Source organism: Oculina patagonica, chromosome 5, assembly GCF_052425735.1.
Source record: "Oculina patagonica isolate OP01 chromosome 5, crgOcupat, whole genome shotgun sequence".
Lineage (NCBI taxonomy): Eukaryota > Metazoa > Cnidaria > Anthozoa > Scleractinia > Oculinidae > Oculina > Oculina patagonica.
In genome coordinates this window covers 4,211,443-4,227,245 of record NC_135762.1, presented here as the reverse complement: position 1 = coordinate 4,227,245, position 15,803 = coordinate 4,211,443, and the positions used below count along the sequence as shown (strand labels likewise).

Genomic DNA, 15,803 nt, shown 5'->3' with positions numbered 1-15,803 from the left:
ATCGCGAGTACCCCCCTGGGGGTAAAATCTCACGTGTACCTATCCAGAAGCATGTGGCCAATAAGAGGTCAATAAGAGTGGAACTTCGAAATTTGTTTTCGATGTTTGGTAATAATTGTTAGAAATGATTTCTTTTGATAAGATATTTGAAACGGTAACAAAGAAGTTTGCAATTAGATGTATATTGTACTTAATTTTTTCCAATTAATACTCGAAAACCTGGCAGATTCCGGTATTTTTTTTTTCCATAACTAGTTTTGGTTATTTTTTTCATTTTTTAATTAAAAATATAGGTGCGCATCGATTTTTATACTTAAACCATTTTATCATTTTTTTGTTATTTTTTAACTCTTTGAGGTTTAAAGCCCATTGAGCATCGTTATATGCGCTCAAAATCTATATTATCATTATAATAATTAGTTATGCAGCAGAAAGATTCACGTGTTTGATCGAGTTAACCGCTCCGCACGTGTAGCTACGTGTGCTTGCACAAAATCGTGAAAATGTTGGACAAGAGAAATTTCCACGTGAGGAAAGCCAACCGCCGTTCGCAGGCTACCTTCCCTCCCCTCCCCGGCGAAATGTTATGCTCCTGTCCAATATGGCGGGAGATAGATGGCGGTATGCGTGATTTGAAAAATGTCTTCTGCTTCAGATCCTGCCGAAGAAATTGAATGTTCTTACGAGGACGACAGCTTTGAAACTGCAGAAGAGTCAATACTAGCTGATCATAGAAGTTCTCCAATCGTTTGGTCCAGGCGTGAAAGTGTATTTCTTGCGGAATCTTCGAATTCTACTTCATCTGCGGAGGACACTCAAGTTTTCGGGGAAACTGTCAGTGGAAGTAATGAAAGAACTCCAAGCGTACAGTCGGCGAGTACAATAACAGAAGAACAAGACTATTCTGATCAATTTGAGACCTTAGGTAGCGAAGGGGAATTGTCTATAAAGGTAAATGTTTATGTGTTATCGTATCTGCATGAGATTTTACTCCAAAGAATCCCTTTGGACTCTTGGACTAGTTGTTACTTCACAGAAAATTTCAAAAACTGAACAACAACATAACCAATCACAGGCAAGGATCTCTACATTGCATATTAAGCAGTACGTAGGCTTTTAAATATAATTTTTTGTTTGAATTATCTGTGATTAAGCTTCAATTTCAGATTCAGTTTTATACATTGCCCAGGTCTGTCTAACATTAATTAATTTGTGCTATGGACATTGCTGATCCTAGCAGAATGCAGGACCCATGTCATATACCGGTATGAACCTAGTAAATGGCGTTACCTCCCCCACTCCGTAGTGGCATGCATTAAAACCCAAAACAACGAAATGAAACCACCGAAATGTAACAATGAAAACAAAACTGCCGAAACGTCCAAAATGGCTGAAACAAAATCAAGCAAAACCCATTACAATTATTGAGAGCTTACCGTAAACAGGCTAACCGGAGTATTATTCAGGCTAACCGAAGTACTATTCAGGCTATACTAACCGGAGTGGAAGGTGCAGTCCGGTTAGCCTGAATAGCACTCAAGTTAGCCTGTTTATGATTAGCTCTCAATAATTGTAATGGGTTTTGCTTGTTTCTGTGATTTTGGTTTGTTTCACTCATTTGGGCCGTTTCAATGGTTGGCTCGTTTTGTTTTATTTCGTTTCGGGTTTTAGTACATGCCCTTCGTAGCTCAGTGTAAAGAGTGCAATCTGGTGTTTGGGTGGTTATGGGTTTGATTCCCGTTGAGGACTTGATGAACATTGCATCTTTCTCATTTCACCACCAAGTCGTCTTTCAACCTATTTGCTTTGGCCATACTTACATGTTACGAAAGTTGTCAGAAAGGAGGTCCACTCTAAAAGAACAGTGAAATGCCTCTCTCCTCTGCATAGGCTCCATCAGTGGAGGAGAAAAGTCTAAGAAAAAGCAAAAAATGAAAACTAGAGGAGTGCAGGGAACAGCAGGAAAAATATGACATCCTGAAATAATTTTGACATCCTGCCATATCATTTTGATCCAGGATGAAACCATCTCTGGAACTAATGAGCAAGAAGAACAAGAGAACTTTGTTAGGAAGAAGCTAGCGGTACTTTCATCAAGACATTCCAGTTCTAAAAAACAAAGTAATTATCGTGAAAGGAGAGATCAGGACAAAACAACAGAAGGTGGGTGTCACTCTCTTGCTCTTGTGTTATATAGAAACAGTTGGGTGAAATTGACGATTTGATGGGAAAGGGAGAATACCAAATATAAATTAAGATCCCTTTATTTGAATTTCTGCTCACCAATATTTAGCAATTTCTTTCCAATTTTCAGCCTGACTGCAATAAAATGCCAATGTGCAGTCCACAAAAGTGTGAGTGTATTCAATTGAAACCAATACAAGAAACTTTGAGAAGTGAATAAATGTTTTAAAAGGAGTTTTGAAAATTAAGGCTAAGTCCTAAACTGAGCATTGACACAAATCAGACTTTATTGAAACACCTGTTATTGCACTTTTAAATTACACACAAACTATTCTCAAGTCAATGATTATGTTTTTCGCTGCTGTCAATCTGCTGTCAATCATCTAAGTGGACAAAATATCTTCCCCCTCTTGATTTTAGAACACCAGGAAGTGAATAACTTTTGTTCAAGAAAATTAAAAATAATGGAATTGAGGAAACAAGAAGTGGCTGATAGTGAACATGGTAAGAGACATTAAGTTATTTCAAAATAAGTGTACCAGTCTCTTCAAGTTTTGACAGACTTTTTTCATGTTCAAGGCAACAGATAAAGTCCACAACTTGTATAATAGGCAATTTCCGTGTTACCCTTTGCCTCTGTTTAAAAACGAGTCTATAGATGTGTGAAGCCATTCATATGAAAATGAGTTTGATTTGCATGAAAATGGAGGAGTAGGTGAAACTCATTTTCATATGAATGGTTTCGCATGCAGACTCGTTTTGAAAAGGAGGCAAAGGGTAATAACTCGGAAATGGCCTATAATTTTGTGGTGGACTACAACATTGATTGACTGTATGTAATTACTTTGTGTCATGCAAGATAGTATTTGAACAGCTGACATTTTTAATTTAAAATAAGGAAATGAATAAAATACTAATATAAGGATGAATAAGTAAAAGCAGCCTTATAACATAAAAACAAAAGAAATTATTCTCTTTTAAGATTTGTACCACAAGATTTAATTTATTATTATTTTAATTTATTACATTTTTGTTGTTGGGTTATATTAGTTCTCAGTGAGTTTTGCAACAAATTTCAGTGTTAATTACTTGTTAGTTGTAGGCTACAGTGTATACTGAAAAGAGTCTGATACTGTTATCTTTTCTTTAATTTATAATAAAAATTTGCTGATATGCTTTTATTTACTAGCTGGTTTTAGAACTTCAAACTCAAGTACTGGGCATTAAGTTCTGAAATAAAAGCTCTTAGTGGCCTGACTAACCTCTTGGGCTCGTCACAAAGTGCGAGGCAGCAAGGCATGCGATCCATTCCAGTTAGCCTAAATAGCACTGTGGTTAGCCTAAATGGCACTCCGGTTAGCCTGTTAGCTTTGCAGTAGGGATTTTGGCCTCGCATGCCTCGCTGCCTCCCCTCGCATGCCTCGTTGCCTTGCCTCCCTCGCATGCCTTGCTGCCTCGCACATTGTTTTTAAAAGTAAAAATTAATATTAGAATTCTTGTTGCAAGCAGGTGAGACAATAGTACCAACTACTGGAGGGCAACCACATTTACAGGATCAATACATTGATGGGAATAAAAGAAAGATTGAAAGTTTAAGGATTGAAAACTTGATGAAGAAGGCAGATAAGGTTAGTGTTATATTGATGGGATTTAACAAACATTTAGTAACAATTTGCTAACTAGTGCAAACCAGGTAATACTATAACTATCATCACACACAAATGCTAGGAAATTAAAGAAAGTTGTTTTTGTATGACTGGCATTCATACACACTGCACATGTTACTGGCTAATGTAACAAAACACAGAGTGCAAAACTAGTGTAATAAACTTATAAATAGGGAGTACTGGTTAGTGGTAGGTTGCAGATCCCAATCCTTTACATGCTTTTTAAAAATCTGTTCCCTTTGTCTTGCACATGTACTCATTCAATTTCCATTCCCTGCTTATATTTAACAGTTAAAAGAACAGGACTTCTACAATCCAAGACATTGCACTGACTGCAGGTAATCACTGCATTACACACTGGAATCAGCGCCAAGAGGGGGAAGTGCTACTAAAATATTTTATACGGGGAGGCGCCACACCAAGATCCAAACCCTTACCCTTATATAAAGCATTTTAGACAGAAAAGGGTACGCTTGTGGTACCCCTTTTACATACCAACAGTAGGGATACTACATCTAATTTTTATACTTTTCACTAGAACAACCCCTAAAAATACTCAAATGAATCAACTGTTTGGTCAATGGTGGGTCTGTAAATGGTAGCTTGAAAGGCCCTTTTAAAAGCCTAAAAGACAGTTTTCCCTATGTTTTTCTATGCTCTAACTCATGAAATACCTACCCTTTTTAGTGCAGAATGCACTATTGTGATGGTTTGTTGGGGCTGTATTGTATTGCGTGTTTGCGGTAGGCTTCCTGCAGACTTCTTGGCGCCAAGTAAAAACCGCAAATTAATTAAATTAGATTTTGAGACTTTCACAGCGCTTTCGTAATTAGGTATGCAAAAACTTGCACCGGGATTTTCGGCGTGAACACCTGATAACCAGGAAACAAATATCCTAGCTGTTCTGCGTTTTAAAAAACCTGTCGCAAAATATGTTTTTTGATTAGATTTGTTTCTTTAGTTTTTGAGAATCGTCTTTCGTGCAGTCTAAACGTAACTTAATTAAATTAAACAAATGTCATCGATGCCGCCGTAAAAAAAAAAAAACAAAAGCATTTATCGCATTTTCAAGGAAGACAAAAGTATTTTGTTACAAACGAACAAAATGTTGTGTTACGTTTGCAAAGATTAGCATAAGGAACACCTGGGAAAGAATACAAGTAGACTGTGAACAGTTTTTCCGAAAGTAAAATAAAGCAAATAAACACGAACATATATAAAACATATACTTTCAATTGTTCCATATTGCATTCTGCACTTACCAAATCATCGAGATTTTTGTCAATCCCTTTGGGTGGAGCCTCCCAATCCCCCACCCCGTGGACCCCCTCAGAATAAGTGTGTTGTGTATGTGTACATAGAGCAATTTTCAATGAGTGTTGTGAAACCAAAATTAATCGCCATAGCCAATCACAAAGTACACAGACAATCCAGTGAGCCAATCAAAACTTGAAGAAAATTGTACATGTTGCCGGCACAAAGAGCGGGAAAATGTGCTCGTGCGAGTCACAATTGGTTTTAGTTTTAGTTTTGATTGGCTAAGAAAGTGGTGCGAGATTTTTAAACAAATCACTTAGCTTAGTAAAGCAAAACCAAAACAAACGCAAATTACTTTCGACACTCAAGTGAAAACCGCTATAAATTGTCAACAGTTTTGAGCTTAATATCCCTGTGCTTGTATTAATTCCTTTTTTGGAATGAGTAGTTCTATCATAATGTCATTTCTTTTCAGGAAAATGAAATCTAGCATTGCCAACAACATGTTCTTAAAAAGAAAGTTAGAGATAGCAAAAAGAGCTGAATTTGAAGAGAGGCTTCAGATACACATGTATCAAAAGGTAAGTACCTTGTGGTTTATGACACTGAAAACCAAGGAAAAGCCCTCTGGCTTGCTAGTGACTGGAGAATTTTTAAAAACAGATCTTAACTTTTTACCTTTGTCTATTCTTGCAGGATTCTGCTACCCTCCTAGCTGAGATAGTCAATTCTTGTACAAAGGCAACTGCACCTCCAAGTGAGGTTTGGGAAAAACTACTTCACAAATAAGGCAGAAAATGATTACTGGAATACAGTGAAAAACACCATGTTGCTACCACTCAATTAAACTTTTCCATAAATTTCACTCTTGATATTATAATTTCCATAAATATATCCACTTGCTTGGGAAGCAAAGACCAATGCATTTGGCAGCGTGAATAGTTTAATGGTCATATTAACCCAGAAATAACATACCGTAAAATTCCAATTTTAAGCTTTTTTAACTGAGAACAAAAAATACCTCTGGTTATAAGCCCCACCGCTTCTCCCTGGATATATTATTATGACTTTTTTTCCTTTTCGATCGACACTGCCATGGCTTGTTTCAAAAAACGTTTTTATATTCCACTTATAAGCCTCTCCCCCCCCCCCCCCCAGATAAAAGCCCCTCTGTTTACAAGCACACCCAAAACCCCTTACGAAGTTGTATAAGCCCACGGCTTATAACCAGGATTTTACGGTAGCGACAAGTTATCTACAACTGTTTTAAGAATAAGTTACAGTGCGACACGCCTTACCGTGGCCACCTAACAAACTTTTTTAAAAGTGTCATCTTGTAGTATTTAACGTTTTCACTGCGTATTGTTGATAAATACGATGTGACAAAAATCTACTTGATCGTTTTCAACTTTGTAAGGAGACGTGTTCGTCAAACAAATAATAATATTACGAGAGCACACTTGTAAAAAAGTTTGTTGGGTGGCCACAGTAAGGCAACTTGCATTGAAACACCGAGGTTTTTGTTTGTTGAAAACATTTTTTTTTTTTTTTGCAAATTTGGCCCTGGCAGGCTTTCTCATCAATCTCACTTTGGTGTTGGAGGTCAAGCAATGCAGTCTGTTAGGCAAAAGAATAAAAATGATCTTAAATTTTGGGAGATATTTTAATATATATAATAATATTATTGAATTTGTTATTTAACATATAATTATGAAAACTGTTAAATATCTTGTTTTGAAGTGTAATAAGTTTATTACTGTAAATTTTTAAAAAAAAAAATCATAAAAATGTTATAAAAGTCAGTTTGTTATGAAGAAATAAAATTTATTTATTATTTAATACACGGTACCAGTTTTATCTGTCAAGTTTCCTTGAGTTGAATGCCCACTTCAAGCAAAAAACATAATATTCCAGCTACAAAAATAAATAATTTATTATAGGTAATTTTTACACCACACTCTAAAGTTCAAAATTATTGTCTTGGTTGTCAGGGAAGTGCGGTGGCCTAATGGTTAGTGTGCCAGACTCCGGATTGAGTGGCCCACGTTCATCAATTTAAACCAATCAGAATTGGAAAAATTTAGTGCTGAACTATAAACTCTCATAGCGCCTCTCTCCACCCAGGTGTATTTATAAATGGGTACGGGCGACATAATGCTGGGGATAATCTCAGGCAGTATGGGCCTTATGGCTTGAGGCTTCCCTGTCTTATTTACATAACACAAGTAGAAATTTTCAAAAATAATACGACTTTTTTAATTTTCACAAACATGTTTCGACGGTACATCCGTCATCGTCAGTGTGACGGTTATGAAAGTTTACAGTGATTTAAAACGTGCCTGTTACAAATCATACGTTACATTGCGTTGAAAAGCAATACGCTAGATAAATTTCGAAGTTAACGGAATTAAAAAGAAGCGCGCGCGTGCAGCTATAGGGAAAGCGTCAAATTGATGTGTTTGACCTATTCATTAAGGTCTGGCTTTTCCCACTTGATGTACATAGACTCCTTAAGCTTAACCTGGTACTTAGTAGGCGCAGAGTCTAAGATCTTGAAGCAGTCAAAGTTACAAGAGGTACGGCATGACTCTGAAGCCTGCAAATGCTTATAAACGTGAGAGGTTCTGTCTGATGACAAGTGCTCGTGCACGCGCGTGGAGAAATGTCTGCTTGTTTCGCCAACATAACAAGCATTACAGCTTGCACAAGAAAATTTGTACACGATGCGCGATGTTGACAGCTTTTTATTCTCCAACTGCATTGTAATGTACAAAGATACAAAATATGGGACAATACTTTATTTACATTTACTAACTAGTGAATAATATAATTTCCAAGAACCGAATTTTTTTAACCTCAAAAAATCTCACTGTTATTGCATGTGGCTTGACTACCTCATTCACATTTACAGTGCAAAGACTCAAACAGGGCCACTTGGAACAAAATTAATCAATCAAAATGTTGATAAAGAACAAAGGATGGGGACTTTTATTAATGAACCAATTACGTTCAATCAATTGTTCTACAAAAACTTGAAACCTAACAAAGATGTGAAAGATGTAAACCTCTTGGGAAAATTTGTAATTTTTTGATTGGTTAGTTTTGAATGGTTTTTGTTTGGCAGTCACAAAAATGTGAGGTTTCAAGCAAAATTTTTCAAGTGGAAAAAAATAAAAAAAAGTAATAATGCTCTTAAACTTTGTTAAAGAACTGTTATCTGTATGCTTTCATGTCATTGGTCTGTTCACATAAAAGATCGCTATGCATTGTTTTCAGTTAACATTTTGACTTTCCAGGTGGTCTGGTTAAAGTGGTCACACTGTAATCTGTGAACTTGTATGTCAGCGGTATTGTATTATATGCTGATGCCTGCAGTAATAACAGTGATACAATATGGCTATATAATTTTGCAGGCCTTTGTTTTTTGAGCAGCAAGAATAGTAAGCTCACTAAAAATAAGTTCTTACCCAACCAACTTCAAATATTAAACCTAAAAGTACTTCAGAGCTCTTGAATTATTGCAGATTATTCAAACATCAAACGATGTAATTATTTACTCTCCCACTTAACAAACCGTCTTACAGAACACTAATTTGGTGGCGGAATGAGAGAAAACATTAAGGGTGAAATAGACCCAATACAATTTTTTATGACAACAATTTAAATAAGAGAATCATAGAAACTTAAGGAAAAAATACACACAAAAAATTAGCATAAAAAAAAATTGAGTTGAATCTTGCTAACAGAGGGCAAGTAGTCATATTGTTTTGAAAGAACTATTAAAGGATTAAAATCCTACAAATCAGGTTATATTTTAAGCCAAAAATATTGTTGATCAAAAATATTAGCTGATCTTGCCCATTGCCCTTGGAAGAGCAATGGGCATGATTACGGTCTACTAATAGCAATAAGCATAACCAAGAGAGCGACTTGATCAACTATAGGTGACATCGCAATCAGATTTGCTACACAAGCACCTACTATGGATAAAAGGTTCTTTAAGCATGTGCAGCTTGTGGCTGGAATTGAGGCCAAAAGTATTTTAAAAGTGATCAATAAAATAATCTGATTAACGGGCACGCGTAACGGGAAAACGGAGCGAATTTTGATATTCTATGTTTAATAGAACAGCCACTGGGTTATGCTAAGACAATAACAGACTGCTTACCCTCAGTTGCTTTTGACTTTGATTCAGTAGCTTCGCCCCTCACCAACTATCAACAGATAGTAACCGAGAACAAGCAGTCTTATTTTTAAAAAGTCAAAGCCCAGAGAACCAATAAGATTCACACATTTGAATAAGACCACAGTAAGTGTCAAGTAAACTTATTTAGAACATTTCACTGTTGCTCATGTCCATAAACGCTGTTGAGATAGCACAAGGAAATGTCTTAATATGGTCAAACATATAGCAAGAGTACTTAATCCACACTAGGATTGGAATCACTCGGCAATTTGTCTTGTCAGTTTCAATCTTATTCTGTAAGGGCGCTTTTTCCATTAATCATTCTTAACTGGAGCTTTACCTGCAAAAAATTATATGACCATTTAAAAAAAAATCAAAAGACAAAGGGGTCAAAACAGAAAAGGAATAACTTACAAGACCTTGTCAAGCAAAAACAAGGGGTTCTTAATTTCCCTCTGGGGAACAACACTGGAATAATTATACGTTTCAATACATTGGAATCTGGTCTAATGAACTCTCAATTTCTTGACACTTCTGAGTACTCATACTGAAAGCCATTTCCCTTGCAATTGCTTTGCTCAGTCCAATAGTTAATATACCCCCTCCACCCCCAATTTCTCGAACAAATTTTTGTTTCCTTTTGATGTTCGAGAAATTGGTATTCCATAGTGAATACATTTGAATTAGTATATCAAACATGAGAGAGTGTGTCATCACATTTCCAAACATTGAGAAGAGAGGAAAGATGAACAATTATTCGTTTTGTATAGATCGTTTTTAATAGTTTTTAATATATTTTAATGTAAATAGCTTTTAATATTTTTTAAATCTTGTAATATATATAGTTTTTATACGTTTACACATAATTCAGTCTAAGGACTAAAAAAAAAAAAAAAAAAACAAATACAAGCAGTCTAAGGACTGCCAAGTGTAAAAGTTTTTTAATAAACGATATTTCTTCTTCTTCTTCTTCTTCTTCTTCTTCTCTTGTCTTGCCATGGAATTGGTTTGAGGTGTGGACCGCATCACTTCGACTGCAATCATTTCAGCTGATGAAGACTAGCTGTATTGTGATTGAAATGCTGCTATCCACACCTCAAGGCAATTCTATTGCGAGACAGACAAATGTTTATCTTTCTATCCTACACCACCATGAACAATAACCACATCTTAAATGACACTGAGAAGAGAGTTGAAAATACTATTGTGCAGCTGAGTATTTGATGAACTTCAAGGTGTTTGGAAATGTGATGAAACACACTCTCTCATGTTTGATATGTCTTCTCAATCAAAATTAAAACTGATGTTAAAACAGTAATAACACCGTTACAATCTATGCTAATAATTAAGATCACATACTGTACTCAAACCATAGTCACAAGATGAATTTCACAAAAGAGTTAATAGACTCAGAATTTTTAAAATAGTTGATTCAGTCCCAGGATCAACATACAGACTCTCCTTACAAGTTTTCACACATTTCTTATAACACTAGTTAAAAAAAAGTTTAAGCATCAAGACAGTGAACATTGATCATTTGTTCAATTCTTATAACTTCTAAGCTTGATTATTATATTGAAATTGTGAGGAGAAATAACATACTGATCACTCCACATCAGGATCGAAAGTCTTACCTTTTCTGAAGTCTTTGATTTCCACTTTAAGTGGGCTGGTGGATATCTTGGCAGCAATAGAGCTCGGCAATGAAAGTGAAGGCACGTCAGTTTGTACTTCTGAGCTGTGTGATGAGCTGGAAACATTACAAGTATCAGATCCCTCAGTCTTTCTTTCTTCAGTATCACACAAAGTCTCTGGTGTTTTTGCATCAATGGTCTTGTCTAAGTCATCCAGATTTTCAAAAACATCTGGCAGTTTTGGCAAAGGAACATCAGCCATGCCTGGTATTTTTAACATCTCCTGAGTCAAAACTGTTGAAGTCGATGGTTCATCGTTAAATATATCATCAGGAATCGGGGAAGGACTCTCAGAGCTTGGTGAATTATCCAACTCTTTCTCGCTTTCAGTTTCCAAATCTAAACTTGTGGAAGGAAGATCTGGTTCTAATATGATGGGTGGATCAGAAGCCGCTGGTTGTTTGGGCACCAGATTGAAGGGGTCCACACATGGTTTAATGAGTGGTGGACTTGTATCGACATTGACTTTAGCACTGACGTCAGAAGAAGGTAAGGGCTGATTAAGAGGTGATGTAGTGAAGCTGACTTTAGCCCTGACGTCAGAAGAAGGTAAGGGCTGATTAAGAGCTGATGTAGTGAAGCTGCTGTTAAGGGAAGAAGAAGTAGGGACAGATATGATGGGAATCACAGAGATTGTTCTTGATGTGGTGGGTTGCTTTCCTTGTGAAGAAGTCACACACACTTGGCTGCTCGCTGCTGTTGTTCTAGTAGCCGTGGGAAGTGTTGGTGGAGCAGATCCTGTAGATTGAACCTCTGGTTGTCTAGGAACCACTTTCATGACAACATTTTTTAACCCACTTAGAATCCCTGCCACAGGACTTTCATTAAGGGCTAATGGCTTTGCTCCTGTCCCTACTAATGGAGGCCTATTAGCTTGTAACTGGCTAAGTGAAGCAAGTGCTCTCATTGTCATCTCTGAACTTGTCTGTCCTGGACTTTGCAATGGTCCCGTGCTGGTGGTTAACATTCCAAGTGGTTTTCCAGCAAAGATTACAGTGGGTGTGGTTGTAGATTTTGGGGGAATCTGTGAAACCAACAGGGTGTTTATGGGACGCCTTTGTGAAGTCTGTACACTTGAGGTCCCAGGTGCTGTGGGCATTTTAGCAACACTGAATGTAAGAAAACCTGGCAGATTTGTTGCTGTGGTCATTCTTGATACTTGCGTGGTTGCAGTTTTAAGAGAAATTGGCGAAACCAACAAGGTGTTTTCGGAATGCTTTTGTGAAGTCTGTACACTTGAGGTCCCAGGGGCTTCGGGCATCTTAGCAAGACCCAATGAAAGAAACCCTGGCTTGTTTGCTGTTGCCGCCATACTTGATACTTGCGTGGTTGTAGATTTTAGGGGATTCTGTGAAACCAACAGGGTTTTTTCAGGGCATTTTTGTGAAGACTGTACACTTGAGATTCCAGGTGCTTCAGGCATTTTTGGGACACCCAACGTAAGAAAACCTGGCACACTAGTTGTTGTTGTTGTCGTGGTTGAAAGTTGTGTGGTTGCAGACTTTAGAGGAATTGGTGAAACCAACATGGTGTTTTCAGGACATTTTTGTGAAGTCTGTACACTTGAGGTCGCAGTTGCTTGGGGCATCTTAGCAACACCAAATGTAAGAAAACCTGGCATGTTTGTTGCGGCTGGTGTACTTGATACTTGTGTGGTTGTAGATTTCAGTGGAAGCTGCGAAACCAACAGAGTTTTTTCAGGTTGTTTTTGCGAAGGCTGTACACTTGTGGTACCAGGTGGTTCAGGCATTTTAGCAACACCCAATGTAAGAAAACCTGGCACATTTGTTGTTGTTGTACTTGATACTTGCTGTCTTGACATTGACGCAGATGCCGTACTAGTACTACAACTCGCCCTGTCCACATTTTTCGGCTCGTCATTTGTAATCTTGATATGCGTAACATTCTTGCTGTCAAGGCTTGTCATGAGCTGTCCACTCCTGATGAAGCAAATGCTAGAAGAACTGCTTGGATTCTGCATGGTACTTAATCTTGATAGATTACATATAATCTTATCACTTGACGGCTGCTTCACTTGGCCAAGAGTATCCATGATAACTTTCTGCTGTGTGGGATTCAACTGAAGAATGGTTGGCTTGGGTAAGATCTTCACCAAGCTTGGTTTGGGACCTTCTTGGCTTGTTGATTCGTTGATTGGTTTGCTTTTTGCTGTGCCACTCTCTGATGGCAAACTCTGTGTAAGGGGAGGATTTCCTGATATGGATGGTTTTGGGGAATCTTTGCTATCTTCCTGGGTTTGAACACCACACGACACATTGGAAACATTTAAGGATGGTAAAGTTTGAGATGATGAAGCAGCCTTAGCTACGATCTCTTTGGGTGCTTCCAGTGGGATCTGTGCAGCTACTTTCTGAGGCAAATTTGTAGCAGTTGTACTCAGACCATCCTTGCTTGTCAATATTGGTTTGTTAACAGCAACCCATGGGGACAGTAATGTTTTCTTTGCTCTCGGGCGACCCTTGACACAAGGTTCAACTGCTACTTTGGATTCACTTGCTGCATCTACAGCTACATCTTGACTGTTCAAATTTTCTTCCGTTTTTAAGCTTTCTTCATTGTCCACTTCAATGTTAAGATGCTGAAATACGGCTTCAACTTTTGCAGAATCAGCATCAACTGATTCTTTGCCAAACATCAACATATTCCTCTTTTCGTTTAGCATTTTGTTTGTCTTCATCAATTTTTTCTTAGTATTGTTCAATTCCTTGGCCTCCTTTTGTAATTCCTCAATGGTACTGATTCCTTTGCTTAGTATAGCCTGTTTGCTGAAGTATAAGTCGGCATCCACAAGGTCAGTGAAAACCTCCAACTTCATATCATTAAACAAATCGCCCAAGTGGTGACGACGTTTCCTTTCTGTGGCGCTTCTCACCGCTTTGACAGTATCTGGATTGCGACCATTGTTGTGTGTGAAATGAGAATGCAATTCATCAGAATCATCTGGATTTATGATCTTTATCATTTCTCCTTCTTGCATCCTGGCGCATTGCAAGAAAATATCAATCTCATTTGGCAAGGCTTGAATTGATGTATCAATGGTCCCATCCTTCGTCACGCCAGGGTGATAGCTAAAGTGCCCTGCCTCAATGCCGCTAACCACAAGAAAGTTTTTTGTCGTTTCTTTCCCGACTGATTCGATATCAACATCCACAACTTCTTCTCCTATCTCCAGTTTCTCCTTCTCGACTTTTTCAATCTTATTGTTCAAAAGAAAACAACCACAGCGATCGATAAACATTTCTAAATCCGAGGAATGATCACTTAAATCAGAAAGAACACTGGCAGTTGTTGATTCATCGCCCGCATCAGTTTCTCGGTCTCGCCTGTTGGGAGCGCCATCATCCAAGGAAATATTTTCTACTGTTTTAGCTTGACTCAACTCTGAAGAAGTCTCACATGTCGAGCTTATTAAACGATCTCCACTTGACAACTCTAATGCATTAAGTTTACTTTTGAAACTATTGCCCTTGGAATATCCTTGGTAAATTGTAGTGCGGGCACATGTGATATTTTCCGTCTTAGGCCTTACAAACAAGTATTTTACCTGACTTTTATTGCCATCTTTCCCATAACCACAACTACCATGCGAATTTTCAACATCTTGTAACAAAAGATCTGGAAATGCATCATTTTTCGAATCATCTAATAACACATTGGATGTTCCCGCTGAAACTTGAACTTTTGATTCTGACTTCTTCTTTTTCTTTATCCTAAATTTTGTTTGGCTTGTTTGATCGCAATGTTCATTTTTCCGTTTTTTCTTCTTCTTTTTCTTTGGTATTGGATTAGTGGATGTGGCAGTCCCCTCTACCGCACCCTCACTCTGGTTAACTTGAGCAGTCGACATGTCTGGCCCACCGCCCCCTACATCCCTGCTAGTACTGTCGGCAACGGCTTTCTCAGGCCTTTTGTAAACTTCTTGAGGTAAGTCTTCGTCATCTCCTAAATCTACAGTTTCTGAACATAGGAGCGAAATTTCTGAGAAGACGTTCGGCAAAGATTGCTCATTTATTTCACTCCCGTTATCAGAAATGTCGATTGGAGCTGACTGGGAAAGCTCATCGACATCTAAAATCGTACCTACCGATGAAACTTGATCGGTCTTGGACTTGGGCGAACCATCTGTGAGCGAACCTTGCTTTGGTTTTGCCGCCGCGGCGGTTGCCAAGGTAGAAGTCAGTTGCTTCGGCGGCTTTTTCTTCGAAGTTGTTGCCGCTTTCTTCTTGCTTGGCGGCGCAGACAGACCAGAATTATCTCCATGACGTTTGCCGGAACCTTCTGCTTTCCTTTTTTGACCAACATTTACGCTGATAGCCGCAGACGTTGCTTCGTTGTGTTCGATGTGAGTTTCGAGCTCATCGAGCGACGCGAATGACAAGAAAGCAAAGCCACTGAGTAGATCCAAATCGGGCTGTAAATCAACGCTTTTAGAAGCGCTAGCAGGCGATTTACCTTTCCATCCAGCCGCTGAGGGAAATCCAAACGTGGAATTCGTCAAATTGGCGTTCAAGGCTTTAGTTACAGGGCTAGATGTCGTAGCCTTCGACTTTGATTTGCTCCCCATAATTTTGCACGCGATGCTTCCGGCTGCTAAGCCCGCGCCCTGTTCGATTGGCACTTGATACCCAACTGATCGACCTCTCAGCAGCTAAATTAGGTATTGAACTTGCTCTTGAACCGAATTATGGCACATTTTGTGGAAAATATGCTGCAAAAGTCAAGCAATTCGCAGATGTTTTGCTCGAGTTTCATGACTACAGCCACGTGTTTTCCCCCAGAATCCTCCACCCTAAT

General features: G+C 38.1%; 2 protein-coding genes across 2 annotated transcripts; one reads left to right on the top strand and one right to left on the bottom strand.

Annotated features, from left to right (window-relative positions):
• Positions 1-584: 584 nt before the first annotated feature.
• LOC144654899 (uncharacterized) lies at positions 585-6,929 on the top strand. Its single transcript, XM_078515137.1, has 7 exons — positions 585-951; positions 2,019-2,163; positions 2,605-2,688; positions 3,691-3,812; positions 4,143-4,189; positions 5,584-5,689; positions 5,805-6,929. The coding sequence occupies exons 1-7, from the start codon at positions 640-642 to the stop codon at positions 5,895-5,897; spliced, it is 909 nt and encodes a 302-aa protein (XP_078371263.1). The 5' UTR covers positions 585-639; the 3' UTR covers positions 5,898-6,929.
• Positions 6,930-9,219: 2,290 nt separating this feature from the next.
• On the bottom strand, positions 9,220-15,781 carry LOC144654898 (uncharacterized). The gene is made up of 2 exons (XM_078515136.1): positions 10,929-15,781; positions 9,220-9,634 (listed from the first exon to the last, which is right to left on the bottom strand). The coding sequence occupies exons 1-2, from the start codon at positions 15,571-15,573 to the stop codon at positions 9,609-9,611; spliced, it is 4,671 nt and encodes a 1,556-aa protein (XP_078371262.1). The 5' UTR covers positions 15,574-15,781; the 3' UTR covers positions 9,220-9,608.
• Between the last annotated feature and the right edge of the window lie 22 nt (positions 15,782-15,803).